General features: G+C 39.5%; 2 protein-coding genes across 3 annotated transcripts; one reads left to right on the top strand and one right to left on the bottom strand.

The window, feature by feature from the left end:
• Positions 1 to 5646: 5646 nt before the first annotated feature.
• cldn7a (claudin 7a) lies at positions 5647 to 12111 on the top strand. Its single transcript, XM_067579570.1, has 4 exons — positions 5647 to 6132; positions 8740 to 8904; positions 9672 to 9756; positions 9845 to 12111. The coding sequence occupies exons 1-4, from the start codon at positions 5910 to 5912 to the stop codon at positions 10011 to 10013; spliced, it is 642 nt and encodes a 213-aa protein (XP_067435671.1). The 5' UTR covers positions 5647 to 5909; the 3' UTR covers positions 10014 to 12111.
• Positions 12112 to 12248: 137 nt separating this feature from the next.
• Positions 12249 to 16545, bottom strand: si:dkey-112a7.4 (uncharacterized). 2 transcript variants are annotated; one of them, XM_067579572.1, is made up of 3 exons: positions 16267 to 16545; positions 15596 to 15937; positions 12249 to 13911 (listed from the first exon to the last, which is right to left on the bottom strand). In XM_067579572.1, the coding sequence occupies exons 2-3, from the start codon at positions 15774 to 15776 to the stop codon at positions 13832 to 13834; spliced, it is 261 nt and encodes an 86-aa protein (XP_067435673.1). In that variant the 5' UTR covers positions 15777 to 15937; positions 16267 to 16545; the 3' UTR covers positions 12249 to 13831. The 2 variants fall into 2 exon arrangements, with proteins under 2 accessions (XP_067435673.1, XP_067435672.1); XM_067579571.1 differs by having other exon boundaries at positions 16272 to 16545.
• Positions 16546 to 20575: the final 4030 nt, after the last annotated feature.

The following is a 20575-nucleotide window of genomic DNA, read 5'->3' as shown; positions in this document are numbered from 1 at the left end:
ACAGTGAGGGAAACTATTTAAAGGAAAACTACTTAAACTACTTAAAAATTCCTTAAATGACATCTACTCCTCCCTCATTGAAATCCAGAACCTATGAATATGCAAATGTGTGCCCTCTCAAAAGTTTAACTGCTGAACACAAGAAGTCTCCTACTTCACTGAAAAGCACATTCTTGTGAATGTGGCTTCAAGTTTCCACATCACACCTGTGTAAGTTGCATACTGGACCACGACTGGCTCCAAACTAGTTGTGATGTCACAAAATTCTGCTTATACACGCACACGCCTCTAAACAGATTAAAGGAGAGGACCGAGAAATTTTCCCCCTGTGCAGATGAACGTGAAAACACTCCTTTAGTGTCAAACTCTACACATACATCATTCTGCACAGTGAAGCTCAAACATCTAAGTAACAGAAAGCAAAACACATTTTTGAGAGGAGGGGGACTTTAAAGTTTAGAGGCCACAGCCATAAATGCTCATTATCTTTCATTTTCGACTTTGTTTGCAGAGTCTGTGACAGAGTAAGACGTCAGAAGGTCAACTACTGTATATCCTATATGGTGGGTCTCCGCTGTGCACTGCCTCTTAGCTGATTAAGTTGTCTTGAACAGTACATTCCATAGTTACTCTGTAGCTATTTTCATGCTCACTGATGTGCAGCGTGAAGCCACAGAGTCTGACATTGTATTCACTGTGTCCAAACTGTGCAAATATGTTTCTACCCAATATGTAACACTTGCCAAACTCTAAAGAGAGAAAAGAACGCCTCTCTCTCTCTCATTGCCTCAGAGGGAAGACAAGAAGAATGAGTCCACAAGACCAACAACACAATCTATTGGTCCTGTCCTGCTGCTGCTGTACAAAAGCCAAGTCATGTTGCATAATAAGGCTGGAGGTGAAAAAGACATGGAGAGAAGGGCGCCATCCCCCTCGTTTGCGCACTCGGAGCTTTTCAGAGAAAAGCTGTGGGCCCAGCATGTTTTATTGCTAATGCCTCAGTGACTTCCAAGGGCACTTAAAAGACTTCAGTCATTGGATTTGCACTCCCCTTGCTCACTTCAGACCCGGAGGAGGCCTCAGAGACGGGAGGGAGAGCCCCCGAGAGAATGTTGTTAGTGCCCTTCTTTGGGCTGATTTAGCTGTTTTCTTTTTCACCTCCCATTGAGCGTTGAGCAACGGCTAAACCAGCAAGACAAATGTGTGTTTACGCTTCTAAAAAAGAAAGTAGTAAAAGTGGAAAGAGGCGCGAGAGAAGAGGGGGGGGAAAAGAGCAATGTTCATTTTGTGGGCTTTACAACCCAGGATCTGGGTGGAGAAGCAGCCAAGAGGACATCATATAAATCAGGTTACCAATAGCAACAACACTGCTAGGCCTGAGACTGTCTATATACTGCGCTCCTGAATTTTCTTCCTCTTCTACACCTCACCTAGCTGTTTGTGCTCAATCTATGTTTTTTCACCTTTCCTTCATCTTTCTCTTCGCACCTTGACCCCAGACCTCTCAGCTCCCAACACCCCCCTCCACCTCCTCCTCCTCCTCCTCCTCCTCCTCCTCCTCCTCCTCCTCCTCTCTTCAACCACTGTATCAAAGTGAAACATTGCTTGAACTACGTGGTCACTCTTCCTTGGCAACAATGGGGCATTTGTTGGCCTCCACAGCTAAACCTTGAGGCCTATTACCCAATCCTGGATACAGTAGAGGGGGAAAGAGTTATAGTGAGAGAAGAGGTGGAGTGAAAGGGCAAGAATGTGAGAAAATGAAAGATCAGTGGAAGGCAGAGGAGAGGTGGAAAAGGAAAACAGGGCCTCCTTACATGTATGCCTATAAGTGAACTGATAATCCAGCCAGTAGGTGACCACATTCCCATCAACCTGGCAGTGGGGATAACTTCCACCAGGCTTATGGGTTATTACTTCCTCTCTCATTACTACAGGACTATTGTTTCTTCACAGTGTGAAGTCATACAGACTGCAGCGCCAAAGCCTGACCTCTGATATGGACAATGCTTCCTATTGTCTCTCGGTTTTTGCTCGTTCACTGCAGGAAGTGGCTACTGCTGGCATGATAATGAACCTAATAGAACTGATGTGTTGTTAACTATAACAAGAGGTATAAAATGGTCATCTCCAGTTAGGTTATGAACATTTGATTCACTGACAAAAAAACACTGTACGCACAGTTTGCATGGATCAAACAAAAAGCTACTTTAGAAGGTGTGTTATGCAACTTGAAAACCACTACTGAATTTGTAATCGCCTGGAGGTGATCATGTGTTTGGTCGTGTGTGTCCGTGTATTTGTGTGTGCATGTATGTGCGTGTGCGTGCGTGTGTGTGTGTGTGTGTGTGTCTGTCCACAGCTAATCTCACATACCACTGGACCCATCAACCTAATATTTTTTGTGCACATTTATGACTGCATGCTCAAGGACCTCTTGTGATTGAGTAATTCATGATTGTTGAAAAACCTGTTTTATAATGGCTTTTATACTGCCAGTGACTGCTGACTCCTCACACCTCTTAACTGGCTGGTTGGGACCACAAGTGATCACCAACAGCAGTGAATCGGCTAGGCTAAAAACAAGTCTGTTGCAGGCCACATTTTGGCCTTTGTCGTGGCTCAAAAACTCCATAGAAAAGTTTGGTTTCATCTTGAACCGGAGCATCTGCAGATTAATTCCATACCCAATATGTTATGATCCACTAAAGTTAGGCATGATATGAGATGAATAAATTCCTGTTTTCGTTAGCTTCGCTGCCATCTTGACTGTAAGGGAGCCAGGAGGGACAATTTTGTGAGATTCAACACTCACGTAGGACGTAGGGAGGGGTTTTATTTTGTGTGGTGTGTTACAACAAATGTTGTAAATAAATAAGAATGTTTCAATTGAGAAGTTCTGGACCCATCATCCCGTTTATGGTTACTTTATTAAGTTCATACAGTTAGGTGAACCTAGGAGGACACACTACATGTCCCCACACACACCTGGTAGAGATCTACAGTCTACTGAGTGCACTCTTCTAGGGATGTGCAGAGGGCCCAGTATTTGTATTTGTATCTGTATTTGTTGAGGCACCAAATTATTTATATTTGTATTCGCATAAAAGTGGAAATAGGCGTAAAAATCCTGTTTTGTTTTTATTACACTTTTAATTTTAGTATATTTAAGTGTTAAAATAAATGTTTATGAATAAACTATCTTATGAAGGAGGTCCCCACACTGGGTCTTCAACTCAAGTCTCCCAGATAATAGACGACTATGCTGACTACTGAGCTAAAACTTTGCTCAGTGTTGCTGCAATAGTGTAGACAGACCTGTATGCATTTATTCACCCATAACACAGAGACAGGACAGTGTATAACGTGTAGGGAAGAACTTCAAAGGTGATTATTGCTTTGCACTTTCAATTTATTGCCTATTTTTTACAACCTAACATTGTGGAAAGGAAAAAGGGAACAACAGGTTATGGAGAGTCCCTTGAGAGCACTTTGCTTATGTCATTAGTTCAGCTTTATCTCTGGGGAACACCCTCAACTCTGGGAGTGATGTCCAAATAAGGAAATGTGCGTCATATAACAGGTGGATGTGACTCACCTCGATGAGACCTGCTGATAGACGTAACAGCGGAGCAGAGGAGAGAGATTGAGATAGTGATATTAACCACCTGCGCAGTGGTATTTGACATGTTTTTTTCCTTCTTCCCCCCAAAAAAAATTTTTTTTTAAATATTTGTACGGAATAAACATTAATCAAAAACCCACTATTTGTGCTTTGCTACACTCCCAAATTCTAGTTAGATTTGTGACTTGTTGGTGGCTACTGGGGTTTAACTTGAGTAACCCTTGTGAGGTATGCTGGTGGCCTGTACAACCCAACTGTACTGCAGCATGAGGTGCCTTGCTTCAGGACACTTCAGTTTCTCTTTTATTCACTCTTTTTTCTAATAATAAATAATGAAACAAGCAGTAGTGGTAGAAGTATTCTGATCCTTTATTTAAGTAAAAGTCAGAATAGAACAATGTAACAATAATCTGTTACAAGTAGAAGTCCTGCACTGAAAATTTTACTTAGGTAACAGAATAAAAGCTTTATCAATAAATACTTTAAAAATACTCACTATGCAGAATGGCCTCTTTCATAGTATTATTATATATATTATTGGACTAGTATTATTGCTACACTACTTTTTAAGCAGCGTTATTGAGTTGGAGATAATTTTAACTATCTTATATACTTCATCATCATACTATAGAAGTTGGTAACTTGTTTTGTATGTAAAATCTGTAAACTAAACTCTCCAATAAATGTTGCGGGGTGAAAACTACAATAGTTCCCTCTGAAATGTAGTGGAGTAGAAGTATGAAGTGACATAAAATGAAATAACTTAAATACAGTACATGAGTAAATGTGCATAGTTACTTCCCATCACTGGAAACATGGAAGCATCTTCAACTATTACTAAATGTAGGTTTTGTTCACTTGTTTTTAGTGGTTTCAGATTCCCTCACAAGGCATGTTTCATGTTTTCCAGTTTACTTTAACCTACTATTACAGTGTGAAAAAGTAATAAGTCAATAAATATGTAGAAAATCAACATGGGTAAAAGTCCCACTTGATTTAATGAATATTTGTCTTTCATCCAATAACTGTGGTTAATTTTAAAACAGTCGAGTTTGTTATTACGGAAACACTATTGATGATAATGCTTTAGTTTTGAGCAGAAACTCAACATCAGCATGTCATCATGTCTTCTTTTTGACCTGTGGAGAAGCCTGCCCCTTTCCAAATGTCCCTCTGCCAGCTCCTCTGAGCTGCTGAACTGAGCCTGGCTAAATGCTCCTTCTGGTCTACTTATATGATGCCTTCTCTGGCTTTAAAAGAGCTTTCACTGTAGTTCATCTGGTTCTCACCTGTTGATAGTTTGAATGCCACCAAAAGTTGAACAAGAATGGGAGAAAAGTTGTAACATCTCAGTTTTTCTAGTAATCCACCTCTTTCCGGTGTCTGAAACTATCTCAACTTGATGATGCAGCTCTCCCTTCATGTTAGAAGTTTTCAACATTGAATCTTTCCACTCGTACCCAGCGGTTTACAGTTACTCATTAACACATCAGTGGCAACAGAGAGGTCATGAATCAGCTCTGAGCCGGTCAGCAGCATGTGATTGGTGATCTGTGGTGAAAGGAGTTTAGTCTACTTTGTTCACAGATAGGTTGACTTATAGCATCAATCTGGGTCAGTGGGTATTCTGTACATACAGGCACACACACACACACTGTATGTACATACTTAGAAAAAATTAGACAAAAATGTATTTAGGCATCAATTCAAATGATGCCAGTGTGGGATGATACTTTCAATATATATTAGCCTACTTGTTGTTCATTTTTGCACTCATTTATTTTGGCATTGTGGGAGGAATAAGAAATGACCTCTTGAACCCTCCCTAAATACCACCTGAGAGTATTTTAAACAAGAAAAAAACATATCTTATATGAAGTTTATGTTGCTATTACATATCTTGTACAAATTTGAGACAAATTTCAGGTTTGGACAGGTTTGATTGAAAAGGTTAGAAAGTTAGAAAGAAATAGGCTTCAGTTGAGAGACAACCTGTTGCTCTGCTGGAAGCGGAGGGAACATTTCCCAGCAGCAACTCCATGCATCAGCAGGCATGATAACTACACACACCCACTTCACACCATCACCCACATCTTGCATGCCCATCCCCGAGCAGAAGACCCCCGGTACAGCACTCAGGAGCAGGCACGGATACAACAAGCTGCTTGTGCATCACTTAAAGACAATTAACAGAGCTTAACACAGCAATTTCAGGAGCTTTGCAGTTTGCAGGGGATACACAAGATCATCGTTTAAGTTCATTTAGAGACTTTAAAAGAAAACGATGGCAAACTCCGGTATTCAGCTGCTGGGATTTTTCCTGTCGTTAATCGGTATTGTCGGACTGATCATCGGGACTATTCTGCCTCAGTGGAAGATGTCCGCGTACATCGGGGACAACATCATCACAGCGGTGGCCATGTACCAGGGGCTGTGGATGTCATGCGCTTTCCAAAGTACCGGACAGCTCCAATGTAAAATCTACGACTCTATTCTGCAGCTCGACAGTAAGTGTGGTGATAGTTTAATTTATGTTGTGTAAAAACAAGAGGATGCTCACTGCAAATATATGTTGTTAAATCCACAGATAACACCTGCAGCTCACTCTAAATTAAACTCACTTGACAAGTATTACAGTGTTAGATTGTGTGCAGTTTCTCACTTGTTTAATTCGTTCAGCTTCTCCACCTGGACACCCACCTGGTCCATCAAAGCACCTCCTTCACCTGTCGTCATTGATTAGATTTGGTTCAACCTGCTAACCACACCTTAATTACCTCTCATCCACCCCCTGTAATCTATTACTACAGTGGGACATTGTCTTATTTATAAGGCTTTCTTTTATAAAGAAACTATTGCAAGGAACTTAAGAGATACATCTATAGCGAGCTTTCCTTAGAAACTTCACCTTCGCATTGTCACATTCTGGGAAATCCTCCCACTCTGCTCCCCATCTCCCAATATTTTCTGATGCTATCACATACAATAGATGAAACAAGCTTAGTGTCAACAAGTTTAGAACTGCAACAATCAGTCAATTAATCAATTAAATGATTAATCGATTGACAGAAATGTATCAAACTATTTTGATAATCGATTCATAGTTTTAAATAGCCCAAATAACCCAAATTCTCTGATTCCAGCCTCTCACATCTGAATATTTTCTGGTTTTAGCTTTGGCTTTAGTCTTGTATGACAGTAAACTGAATATATTTGGGTTGTTGACTGACAAAGCTAGGTTGTATCTTGGGCTTTGGGAAGTGATGATCATCATTTTTCACCATTTTCTGACATTTTATGGATCAAACAACTAACCGATTAATCGAGAAAATAATTGACTGATTAATCAATAATGAAAATAATTAAGTTAGTTGCAGCCCTGGTGATGTTTCCAAAATAATCCATTTCCAACCTTCATGGATAGGGATGGCCATTGTGGCTACACTGATGCAGCACAAGCATCTCAAACATCCACTGACACACACATACACACAAATGTTTTCCACACTTCTTTAGGACAAATTGCACCTCTGGGTTTAACCTGTTCTTAATAGCATCTGTTCTGTAGTCATAACAGCTGATATATTGCAGACTTTTGGTCTCATTTGATGGTTTTCAGGTAGTGTAACAGCAACTCTGGCAGCCATATTGGAGATCCTGAGAAGTACTGTGGGTCGACTTTTGAAGCCAAGCACAGCATTTTCTGGCAATATACAGCACCAGTCAAAAGTTAGGACACACTTTCTCATAAAAGAGAATGGGAAAGTGTGTCCAAACTTTTGACTGGTGCTGTATTTGCAACTTTTGATTGACAACTAACAATTATCAGATAGATATATCAGATAGATTGTGTTTCTGTGTTAACAGATGTGATTTGCATTGCCTTGCTAACAGTTGTGTTCACTGCAGTAACTAGGCCTGATGGTTAGTTTGCATATGCTATGCAATGTTGAAGCCATGTAACTACTATTTGATGAAAGCTCCAGTATATTGCCTGTTGCAGTGTGGTTGTCATTTATATTAAGAATGGGAAGGTGTGTCCAAACTTTTGACTGGTACAGTATTTGGTACCATATATATTTTTTCTTAAATCGATTGTATAACTAGTGGATTAGATAATGGAGTCGAACTACCTAGTATCTAAATGCTGAAAGAAATCTACCATTTTACTTGTATTTAACAATAGCAAACTGAACACAGGTCAAAGCAGCATCTTTCTCAGGTTCATTTTATTCTCTTCAGTAGATTTCCATGGAGACACCAGATGTGTTACATTTTTGAAACAACTGCAAAGCTCACTGGCAATAATCAGAACACTGTGATTTAACTCTGAGCCAGGATACTGTGCATCCTTCTCTGGATCTGCATTTTCTGTAATCCACCCTATTGTTCTTCACTATTTTATAGAGTCCACCTCCCTCCTCTCATCCTCTTCCCCTCCGCCTCTCTCTACCCATCCCTCCTTCCCTCCCTTGCTGCTGGAGGGTTTTGTTTGTTTGGGCAGGGCAGGGATGGCCTAGACTGGCACAGACTGGTTCTAGGTGGACAGAGAGGGGAGAGAGACAAAGGGGGGGCTCACCCTGTGATAGGTTTATAGGATGAGGAGGGGGGAGGGGGTGCTGACAGATGAGGGTCCTGACAGTAGTGTGTTTCAGCAGTGTGTGTTTCCACCTCTCAAACAGCAACAGAAAGAAAAGTGTGAGATGTGTCTTTTCTCTTCCTGTTTGTGTGTGCTAGCGTGGCTTCATGTGTATCCCCTGGTTTCTCTTCCAGGAAAAGCTCACATTAAAATGTCCTGACAGGCTAATGTGAGTGTAATTCACAACCTCTGGACACACATACATAAAACCTCTCTGATAGGTGGAAGTTGGTTTATTTGAGTATTTCTTTTTCATTTCCCACTTTGTGCTTCTAGATTTGCACTTTGAATACAGGATTTATGATTCGACTTTATGTCCTCTTTGTGTTTTGTGCAAGATGTTCTATTATTTAACCTTTTTACACTGTACTCCCACATTCCACAAAATGAAAGGCCACTTATTGAATGCCTCTCTTAACAGAACCAACACAGTCTTGCTGTTCTGTTCTCATGCTTACATTTTTGTCGTCTCCAGGTTCGCTCCAGGCCACTCGTGCCTTGATGATAGTCGGCATCATTGTGTCTATCGCTGGGCTGGGTGTGGCCTGTATGGGAATGAAGTGCACCACCTGTGGAGGAAGTGACAAACTACGAAAATCCCGCATCGCCATGACAGGAGGCATCATCCTGCTAGTGGGAGGTGAGGATTAAAATGCTTGTTTTTAAAGTTTCCCTGTACATCATGCCACAATGGCCATCATATGTGAATGTGTATTTCCAAAACATTTCAGACCCTCCATATATAACCAAACATTTGGTAAAACATGTCAGAACTGTTCACACAATATGAAGCCATGCTCCTAAATGCATATCACTTTGAATGCACTTATGACACACTTATGAATAGTAATCATAATTAGACTATAATGCCATCCCTAGAACTCCCAGCATGCCTAAAAAACATATCAACCTTGCATTAAGAAAATTGAAAAATGTGAAAAATTGATTAATGAGTAGCTGAAATGGTAAAATAATACAATATGTATACAAAAGTGTGTAAAAGTTTATTCTTTGCTGACCAAATGATAAAGCCACAGATGGGGCCGATGTTCATCTGATAAACAATACATATCTGGTTATATAATTTCAAAACACCTAAACTCACCTCAGATCTTAGATCCTATGTGCATGATACAGTACTGTAGGTAGGAGGCAGTTTGATCCTCAGTCCAAAAAGCTTTCTTCCCACTCCTCTGCTCCGGCCCTCCAGAGGTCATTAGACTGAAAGAGTCCGGTGCTGCTGGCACTGATTCTAACATAAGAGGTCTAACTGCCTCTAAGGAGAAACACTAAAAGCTAATTGTGCTGGAGTCAGTAGCTAGGGGATAAAAGCATGTCTGGCCTCTTAGCTTTTGATGATGTGCTGATGGGTGATTGATCTTTGTTGTTGACTTGTCTTCCTGTTAGGGCTGTGTGCCATTGTAGCATGCTCCTGGTTTGCTCACAATGTGATCCGGGCCTTCTATAATCCCTACACTCCTGTCAACACCAAGTAAGTAACCCCAAAGCACCTTGTTCTTGCTTGACCACCATATTTTATTTGTTTAATATAAAATTCATATCATGAACCACTGTCTCAGGTTTGAGTTTGGTGCTGCCATCTTCATCGCGTGGGGAGGCTCCCTTCTAGATGTCCTGGGCGGGGCCATGATGGCTGCTTCCTGTCCACGAAAGAAGCAGGTATCCAAATACCCATCTATGGCCAGTTCCCGCTCCGGCCCATCGAGCAGCACTAAGGAATACGTCTGAGAGCTCCCCCTGCAGTCTGGGAGTCCAACAGAAGCCGCTGAAGAAGTTCCCCCTTGTTTCAGCACCAGTAAAGAGTGAAACTGAAGGTGTACGGGCAGTTATGAGTCATAGACAGGAGAATTACTGAAATGGGACTTTTTCTTTACTTTTTTTCCAGGCAGGCCTTTGATAACCCTTTGATTATCATGCAGCACTCTCAGTCATTTCATGAATGATGTCTCTCACCCCATCCAAACATTCCACAATTGTTTACAATTGGTCTTCACAAATACATTATAATTGGATCGCCTGACTTAATGGACAAGCCCTCAGGGTGTAACCTCTTGAATCGTAGCCTAAATGGTGGATTATGGCCAACACTTGCACCTCCGTGTCAGAACCAGCATCTATTAGCGTTTGCCATGTAATTGAATGCAATCAATTCCAGTTTGGTGTCTAGGCTCCGGCTCAGGAGCTCACAACAGAAACACAGGGTGACAATACGGTGTTTTGTATCAACTGTTGGTGGTTCTAAAATAGACATTACAATGAGCAGGGTGTGACTTCACACACAGGACACACTGTGTAGGGTGACAGTGCCACACAGGCCTTTTACTACAACACTCACTACAGGCCCTGCAGCTCTTCATACCAGTCTGTTACAAACCCTGCTCATATATGAAATATTTTATAATGTAGTCACTGTGCCATTATCACTCTAATAGCTTCCATATCAGCCACTATGAGATACCTTTTAAACTGCCTCTATTTATTTTGTCAAACGCAGGATGAAGCTTTTGCTCCGTTGTAGATTTGCATAATTGGTAGTTCACTGTGGCCCGATTCTAGCTTTCAGAGATTATAATGTCATATTTTTATTACAATGTTTTATGCTCTGATCTGTGACTGCTGTTTTTTTTTAAATGTCATAGCTGTATTTTGTATACACTTGGCACATCTAGCTGATTATGGTGTACTGAAAATGACTGGAAGACACTTTTTAACATGTCCAACAGTACTTAATAATAAAGCAACATTGTTAATCGTGTGGTGGTCATGGTAGCTGATTACACTTTTTCTCTATTGTTAGAAACATAGATCCTAGTTTTGATAGTAGGTGACACTAACACCAAAACTGGCTATTTGTAAAACAGCAAATGCATGTAAAAAAAAAAAAACCCTCCTCACTTATACACCAAAAGAACCTTTTTTTTCCCAAAACCCCCCAAAAAAATTTATACCTGCAAAACTAAGCAAAACTAAAAATAAAATATTTTGAAATCCCCCTCCACTCATAAATATGTTTTGCTTATTGTTACTTCACTTGGATGTTTGACCTTCACTCTGCAGATTGATGTAGTCACAGACTTCAGTTGTTTTCACATTCATCTACTTAAAGGGGAAAGTTTCTTTGTGTTCACCATGAATCTCAGTTTATGATTTTATGATTTTATCTTATCACAGCTAGTTTTGAAGCCAGTCATGCTATGACATACAGAAGTTGGATGTGGAAAGTTCACATAGTGCACATACTGAGAATGGACTAGTCCATGTCTAACAGTTTAACATTTGAAATGGAAAATATTTACATATTCATAAATTATGGATTTTTCAATTCAGGAGAAGGAGTAGATGTAATTTTAGGAATACAGTATTTAAATCGGTTCACTTCTCCATATCTTGCCTGTAATTTGCATCAAGCCACATCAGCACTACTGTTACATTCTCACAGGTCAGACACCTTACATAGATAAAATTGCTTTGTGTGATAAATCCAATCATGGCACGACTAAGAGAATCATCACAGGCCAAGTGTGACTTGACCTCACCTACATCAGAGATGCATTGCATATTGTCTTTTGCTTCCTTTTTTCCCTTTTTTTTGGAAAACAGCAGGTAACCAATCAGATATGTATCTTTACATTTGATTTTATAGTTCTGGAGTCAAATGTTCTGTAACTCTGCATATGTTCATAGAGTGAATGAGTCAACAAAACAGATGTTTTTCTTCCATTGTGATCAGGATTGAGAATACTATAAGTAAATACTCATTACTAGTCTGAATTTGTGTAACAACGCTCTGCAAACAGTGTTTTATATGATAGTTGTATGAAAAGAAAAAGAGAACTAGTGTATGTGAAAAAACAAATCACTGCAAGTTATGTGAATGCAGTTGACAGACTTGTATCAGAGAAACAGAGAAAACCTTTAAATCAGTCATGTTAAAATACCATTGGTGAACATAAAATACAAATATTTCACAAAGATTCATCCTTTATTTCCCGAGATGCATTAAGAAAAGTTGACCATTTCCATGCAAACGGCCACCACAACCCAAACAACAATCTTTGAGTCAGAGAATGAGCTGTGAAACGCAGTGCTTTCATGACACAACAAAAAAATTAAAGTAGTAACAATTTCACAGCCAACAAGGTAACATGACATCAGCATGAGCCTTTGTAAGCAATAATATGTTATTAGGTGCATCTTTTAAAAAAACCCAGATGACCCAAAACACATCAGTGTAGGATTGTCTCAGCAGTGAGAGCTAATCGTAAGCTGTTGTTTGCTTTCCATGATCCCATACTGTAATTATAACGTGGAGGCTGACTTTATCTTTAAACAGTCCACTTGAACCTGAACAATGCCATGACGTCATTTAGGTGTAGTTAAGCAAGCACTTTGTACTGCTATACAACTAAACACTAATACAAAGTAGGTGTTGTTCATCATGATAAGCCAATCAGAATTAAGTTGAATCAGTTCAATCTGATGTAGCGTTAAATATCATTTGGCAATTTTTTCAAAACATTTAGAACTGTACACATTCTTTTCATCACAGTTGTCTGGCCAACTGGGGAAACCCTGCCACTGAAAACACACAAATCCTCCATAAGTCAGTTGTTGTCTTGTTTATGATATTTTCCCACTGAGTCAGCAACTCAAGCTAACAATGAGCTCAGAGAAATGTTGACTCTGCATGATCTAAAGAGCAAAACGGTGACATGGTCTGGAATACTTCTACATAGCCCTTGATAACGGGATACCAGTTACGTGTTTTGATGCTTTAACAGACTCCATGCATTGAATTCTGCAACATGTCACTGCACATAACAGGCATTCCCACAAAGTGCACCATTTGGAAACATAATACATCTCAGTTATAGATGACTGAAGCAATATCCATTCAGAAACAAGTAAAAAACATGTAGAAGCCATAACAACACAACAAAGTGTTTCTTCTTGTTTTTTTAAACAATAAATAATTAGCAGTAGTTTTTTCCCCCGTAAATAGCGAGCTTTCATCCACTGGATAATAGTACACCACTTGCATCAGTGTGAGAGTAGAGAATGATAGTCATTGCACAACCTAAGCATAACATTTCACCTGTGTGGTACACATTTACAGGCTTGTGTTCCCTCACACGACCGACTCGCAGACAATCAGTAACCCATACCAGAAAACAGGCTGGTGAGAGGCTGCTTTTCATCAAACCATTTGCTCAGTGCAACTTTAGAAATGTAGCCCTTGTTAAGAAGCTCTGAAAAATATAGACACTTTCTTCAAATCCTTCTCAAGTCCTGATAGTCTAGTACCTACCGAGGTATAGAGTAGAGGGCAATGCAGTACAATTCATTCACAGTCTGACCAAAAGGTAAGTTAAATAAACACTATTTACAAAGAGGGCCTAGGCTTCAGCTGGCGCTAAATTAGCCATTTTTGTGCCTTGTTGAGCCATCAGAAGCTTCAGTAGGACACTTGACAGGATCAAGGCCAAGATCACTGACAGGGAGTTTTGGCGTCCCGGGGGATTTTTTTTGGCACTTCTTGGTGAAGTTTAGGAGATGGGCGACAAGGATACAGGACACTGCCCGTTGTTGTTCATGATGTCATCCAAGTCTTCATCACCCAAGTCCACTGAGGAGGAAAAGTCAGAAGTCAGGAATGTGTGCCTCTAGGTGAAGAATGCATTAATACTAATACCAGATACTTGATACTGGGAAAAATGGAGGTTGTCTATTCTGTCCATTTAGAGAGATGAATTGGATCAGTTCTCTCAAAGCAGTAGTTCAACATTTTGAGAAATACATGTTTACACTTTCTTGCAGAGAGCTAGTTGAGAAGATTGATACTACTCTCATATCTGTCCATTATTTATGAAGCTACCGCCAGCAGGTTAGCTTAGCTTAGCATGATGACTGAAAACAAGGCAAACAGCAAGGAGTGTAAAACATAAAAGATATGGTTTTACAGGGTAACCAGGAAATCACTGCAGTGCACCCAACAAGAAATAATCAGGCTCATAAACCCGACAAATGATATTAAACATCTCAATTTGTGATCTTCAGAGATGCTGTTAGGTAGATCTTTTTTTAATCTTTGGACAGAGCCAGGCTGTTCCCATCTGCTGTCTTTACGCTAAGCTAAGATAACCGATTGATGGCTACAGCTACATATTTCACATACGAAATGGCATAAGAGCGGTGTCAATCTTCTCAACTACCTCTGGGAAGGAACATGTATTTACCAAATTGTCAAACTACTGCTTTAAATATTTCAAATACAATCCCTGCTTCAGCAGCTATAGTATTTGCAGATTAAGTTACATTATACTCAATCTAATTGAGCACAGCCTTGCTGACATTTACTGTAGGACTGCAACTATCAGCTATGTTTTGAAAAATCAATGACATATTCACCAAATATTCAAATATCCTTTAAACAATTCCAACTAAACTTTGTCTTCTTGCTCTGAAGACAGGCGAGCCATGGAGTTAAATTAAAAATGTTTTTTTTCCTATGTGGTGTGGGTATTTGTGGTTTTGTTCTGATCATTAGGTTAGTGTAAAATAAATATGCTTTATGCATTATGAAGAACTTCTCAAACTGGTGAATCTTTTCTAACTTTCTCTAAATGGGTAGAAAAAAAAGGAACTGCAAACACCCCCTGAAATTCCACCTTTTGTTTCAAAACTCCCATCCAGGAACTCTGGACTACCCAGACTGGGAACCACCTGATGTTAAAGGTAGATTACCGTAGTCATAACACTATAGTTTCTATCAGAAATGTCATAATGACAAAAATGTAACTTTAAGTATTGATACACTTAATTTACATACGGTAGGAGGGCAGTTCATATTGCCTAAAACTAGAAAAACAAACTGTCTTAATACTAGAGATATATATGAATGGACTCACTCCCTCGATAGATTACTCAAGAAAATAGTATGTCTAGTTTTTAAATTTTATCGAAGAGGGATCTTCTGAAAAGAGACTTCAAATAGAGTTAAACAATTTGGATGGTGCTTATTTCTTTCTTATACTGAGCTTGTGTGTGTCTGTCCTCTCATGTTGTGTTATGGTTTATTGTTTGCTTAAAAGTCATTTTAATTTCAGATCATGTCTATGTGGGTGTAGCAGTTGCTTGTGTCATCATTATTGACATTATATATACACACAATGTGCTTGTTTTGTCACTGCACATATAATATGCAAATACATATTTTAATATGGACCTCAGGTGGAATAGTGTTACGCAGCAACCAATGGAGATCCAAACAAACAAATAAACAAACATCTCTGAAAGGTGCCGTCACTCACCTTTCTTGGACCGACCAATCTGACCCAGCTTGGGTGCTCTCTGCCCGAGTCTCTGAGGGTTGGGCCCGCTGCCGTGGCCGTTGACCTGGGGGTGTCCCGGGTTGTACTGTCCGGCCGGACCGGGCTGCCGGGGCGGCCCACTGGGCGGGATGAGCTCGGGGATACCTGAAGCTCCGTACATCTCGAGAAGGCGCCTTCTCCTGATTGGCCGCTAGATGTCCGCACAGCCCAAGCTTAGTGTCGTGTCGGAAAGCCTCTCACTTCCGTAATGGCATTCAACAATGAATGTATGGACAGCGGACGACGAAATGTTGGAAATAACAGCGAGAAAGTCCTCGTAGCCTGTGAATGAAAGTAAACACGTTTGTCAAAAATAGCTCTCCTGCGTCAGAGAGCGGCTGGTTTTTGGCAAGTGCGCACAAACACTTCTCCGCTGTTTATACTAAAATAAGCGATGTACTCCTGTGTTTTCCTCTGTATTCCACTGTATAACTAACAGGTGTAGCAAATGCCTTCCTGGCCATTACAGTAGCTGAACAGTACAATAACCTGTCTCCTGTTTGATGTGTTCACTATAATTAACTGCTTTTCCGTCCGACTCTGAAATCAACATTAACAGATCGCTTTCTCTACAATCCTCTCAAAATACTCGTAAACATGATAAATATTACCTCACCTCTTCTTAACCGAGGCCGCAGTTATGAGCTGAATCCGGTAAAAGCGGCTTCTGAGAACCGTGTTGTTGTTTATCAGAGCTCTCTCTCTCTCTCTCTTTCTCTCTCTCTCGGCACAACAGCGAGGAAGCGTCGATTTAAAGGGGCCTCTCGTCGTTTTCTCGGCCTTGGGGATTTCCTCGTATTTTGTCTTGACTCATATCGGCATACGGACGTCACCGTGCGGTTGATATACGCGACTGTGCTGACACTTTGGATTATACGGTGGAGGTGTGCCAAAGTTTCGAGGGCGCAGTGCGTAATTACGCACCTTCAATAATGACAGAGTGACTCAGGCGCCAGCCAATGGCAGACACAGTTCAATAATCCCCCATACATAACACATGTAATGCTTTATGTCATAGACACCAACTCAGGTCTCCTCACTGAACTGCTGCCCTGGAGTCATAAAGAAAAAGATAAATTAGATAAAACACAAAGAAAAAGATTTAAAAAAAAAAAACATAGAAATCAGGACACTGATCTTCTATGTTGCAAAGTTTGTGACCACTAATTTCTTCACTTTATGAATCAGTGCCAGTGTTGTGTTGAAGTGTTTCCCCATTCATTTGTATTTTTCCTTACCTTATTCTGAAACCTTACCCAACCAGTTATTTCTCCATCTAACCATTGCCTGCGTATAGAGACTCAGATGCAGAGAGCAACCTTAAGGAAAACATACAGAGAAAAAATATTTTAAGGGAAACCTGACTGAACACTAATGTTACTTCCGAAGAACACTGCTTTCAAATAGATTCCTGGTGTTTTTTGCCAGAGCTCTGCCTGTAATTCTGATGCAAATGGTCAGTTTTATCAAAATGTGTCCACTTTGGACAAAAGGAACAAGTTAACCTCTTAATCCCAACAAACCTGCCAGCGGACCAGTCATACAATCTCATGTTGTGCAGACAAACATGGTTCAAACCCCATAAAGCTTTACTTAAAGTGTGAGTGGAGATCCTGAAGTTTCCTGAAATACCAAATATGTCATATAAAGAGTTAAAATAAGCTGATACAGAATATATACAATATGATAATGTCAGACAGTGTGGAATAAGATGAACTTTCCTACCTTAAAACTATGGCTACAAAAACATAAATACTGTAATGTATTATTCTAATGATTAAATCAATATTTGTGTTAATGTTTACAACATGTAGGCTTGTTATTTTTTATATTTATCAATCATTAATTAAAAAAATGTAAAAGACCAAAACTGATGATTGTTGGGTAGCTGACCTTATTTGAAAAACTATAAGTTATGATCAGGTGATATAAGAGCTACAACAATGAGTCGATTAATCGATGGACAGAAAATGAATCAGCAACTATTTTGATAATCAAATAATCATTTTAGTAATTTTTTAAAGGAAAAATGTCAAACATTTGCTGGTGTCAGCTTCTCATATGTGAGGATTTGATACTTTTCTGTCTTTTCATGTGTCAAATATCTTTGGGTTTTGGGCTGCTGACCAGACAAAACAAGACATTTGAAGATGTCTCACTGAGTTCTACGAAATGATAACAGTTTTCACTTCTTTCACTTCTGACATTTTAGATACACACAATACAACCATTAGTTGCTGACCTCGGTTATACATGCTGTATATATATTTACAATATATGTTCTGGTGCATAAAAACTAGTTAGCAGGTGAGCAGGAAAGTGTGAATGGATAAAGTAATGGACAATAAATAGTTGAAATGCTTTTCTGCTTCTGCTACTCTGACTGGTAGTAGTATGAATGCAAACTCGATGAAACGAAACAAAGAAATGAACAAAGAGATCAAGCCTGAACATCTGCAATTCCAGCACTATCTCTAGGTTCATCACATTTTAGGGATGAATCCATGCACAGTTGAAAGATTATCCCCCCCAAAAAATCCCCCCTGTAGACATGCCAAGACTGATCTACCTGTAGATCAAAACTCTGAAGACCCACGTGGATCTGGACTATCTGGGCCAGTATATAATTGTCGGGAATGATCTTCTCTTGAGCAATAACTCAAACACATTGTCGTGAACAGAGCGAACACACTAACTGCTGCCATCATGTCCAGAATCATAGGTGTGACTCTGCTGTTCATTGTTCTGGTGGACAACTTCTACTACAACGCAGGTAAATACAAAGAAAATTGGTTTTCATGGGCATACATGCGTCTTAACAGTCAACAATTGACTGTGCTTGCACCATTCTGTCAATATGTAAATTTATATTTAACAGTGAATGTTAGAAGGGGTGGATGGGTAACATATTATTGTTCCACACAAATGATTTCTTGCTATTTGTCTCTTTCCACTGTTTACAGTTTTATCTGCTGGATTTCATGTGACCAAAGTTCACATCCGTGAGTGCAGGTGTAGAGGTGAGTGTTCACTGCTCTTTAATACTTTTTGGTTAAAAATTGGCAACAATGACAACGAGCCTAAACTGGTTCCTGCATTATGTGGTCATCAGCAATACATACAAAAATGACTCAAATCAATCAAACAATTATTAGGATGTCTGTCTGTGTGAAGAGTTAGTGCTAGTCATTTAAATTCATCAAAGGGGTAAGAAAGTTCAACTTTTTGTAGAGAAAGAGCTGTTGTGATGCTGTATTGGGATCTGTTACTTGGAATAGATTAGCTGTAGACTTTCCTGCCATTGTAAACAATACTATGCTGTCAAGTAAAGAAGAAAAACAGGCATTAAGAGCACTTATGATAAGAGTTTCTGTGAGGTGAATTTAAGTGACCACCTGTGTTTTTATTTCAGTTCTTCCCAATGGAAAACTCAAGTGTCGCTCCCTACACTTTCCCAAAACCCAAGCAGCCAAACTGGATCTGATCAAATGCTTCTGCAACAAAACAAACCAACACAGTGAGTGAACTGAAATTGTGTGTGGGTGTCAGATACAAAGATTATCTCTTTTCTCTGTTAATATTCAGTTGAGGAGTGTAATGTGTTGCTGTTGCTTCTTTTTGTATGTTTCCAGAGTTTCCAGAGTTTCAGGAACCCTGCAAGTCATGGCTTCCCGGTTTTCCAATCTCCCTTGTATGAATTAGCGGAATTGTGCAGAGAGACCTGGAGTGAGCTTGTACATATTTCATGATGAGCTAAGATGAGGAATCACCACATCATACCACATGATGTTAAACATCCTGTTATATCCTGGTATATCAAGTCACATGACAAATAGCACATCATTTTAAATCACATAACAAAACCAGGTTAATGACATGACATGAAATCACATTACACTGTGTATCTCACCATCCTTGTAATATTGTCACACATTGTAAATAAAGACATATTTTCTATTAGTTTTGCTTCTGTCTTTGTGTAGGTTTCCATTTTTCTGTGGATCAATCACAATCCTCCATCAAGCCTGAAGGAATAGTGTGAAATTTTGGGAAATATGTTTATTTGCTTTTTTGCTGAGAGTTGAATGAGAAGATTAATACCACTCTAACTGAGCAAGGTATTGATCTTCTCAGTTTACTCCTTTGCTCCTTCAAAGCTTTCTTTACTGGAATGGTTGTAAAATCTATACTGTGAAAACCTTACGGTCAGTTATTTTTGATCTTTTTATTATATCTTCAATCGAGACATAAACAGCTAAATGTGGCAAATTCCTTCCTTCCAGTTTCCTTCATTTTCAGCCTTTTTGTCACCTCTGACATACAGTATACTGTAGAAATTAAATTGTCATTGTCAGCTGTGACTGTAAATAATCAAGTTTTACATGTTTACGTGGATGTGACACTTTTTAACTAACCATGAATTTCCCCTCTGTTAATCTTCTGTGTGATCATATGTGTCAGCTACAGCCCTTATGGAAGAGTTGACTGGTTTTGCTTGATAAGGGTAGGATTCACTGTGGGCCCTTCCTGATCTGTCTTAAACTCACTTCTGACTGAACAATGAGAAATCAGATATCCTAGAAGAAACTGTTTTAATGTTGCACTGCCTCATTGAGAATGATCTCTCTGAAATCCTATTACTGTCAATGGTTTGATAAAAGTTTCATAAAAGTGATCTGTGATGACATTTTGTGATTTCTTACGTCTCTTACTCAACTGTTAGAAATCAGTGTCCGGTGGAGTAACACTCAAACCAAAACATCTTCTTTTACATAGGGGCAATAAGTGAAAGTTACTGAATGAAGTGGAATTGACCATCCCACTGTAAGGAAATACTTAGACTGAAATTCCTGGTGTCTGGGCATCTTTTTAAACATCAACTAATCTCTCAATGAGTACTCCAAATACATCGTTGTCAGC

Source organism: Thunnus thynnus, chromosome 22 (genome assembly GCF_963924715.1).
Source record: "Thunnus thynnus chromosome 22, fThuThy2.1, whole genome shotgun sequence".
NCBI lineage: Eukaryota > Metazoa > Chordata > Actinopteri > Scombriformes > Scombridae > Thunnus > Thunnus thynnus.
The sequence above is the reverse complement of the archived record's forward strand: the minus strand, read 5'-3'. Positions and strand labels throughout refer to the sequence as shown.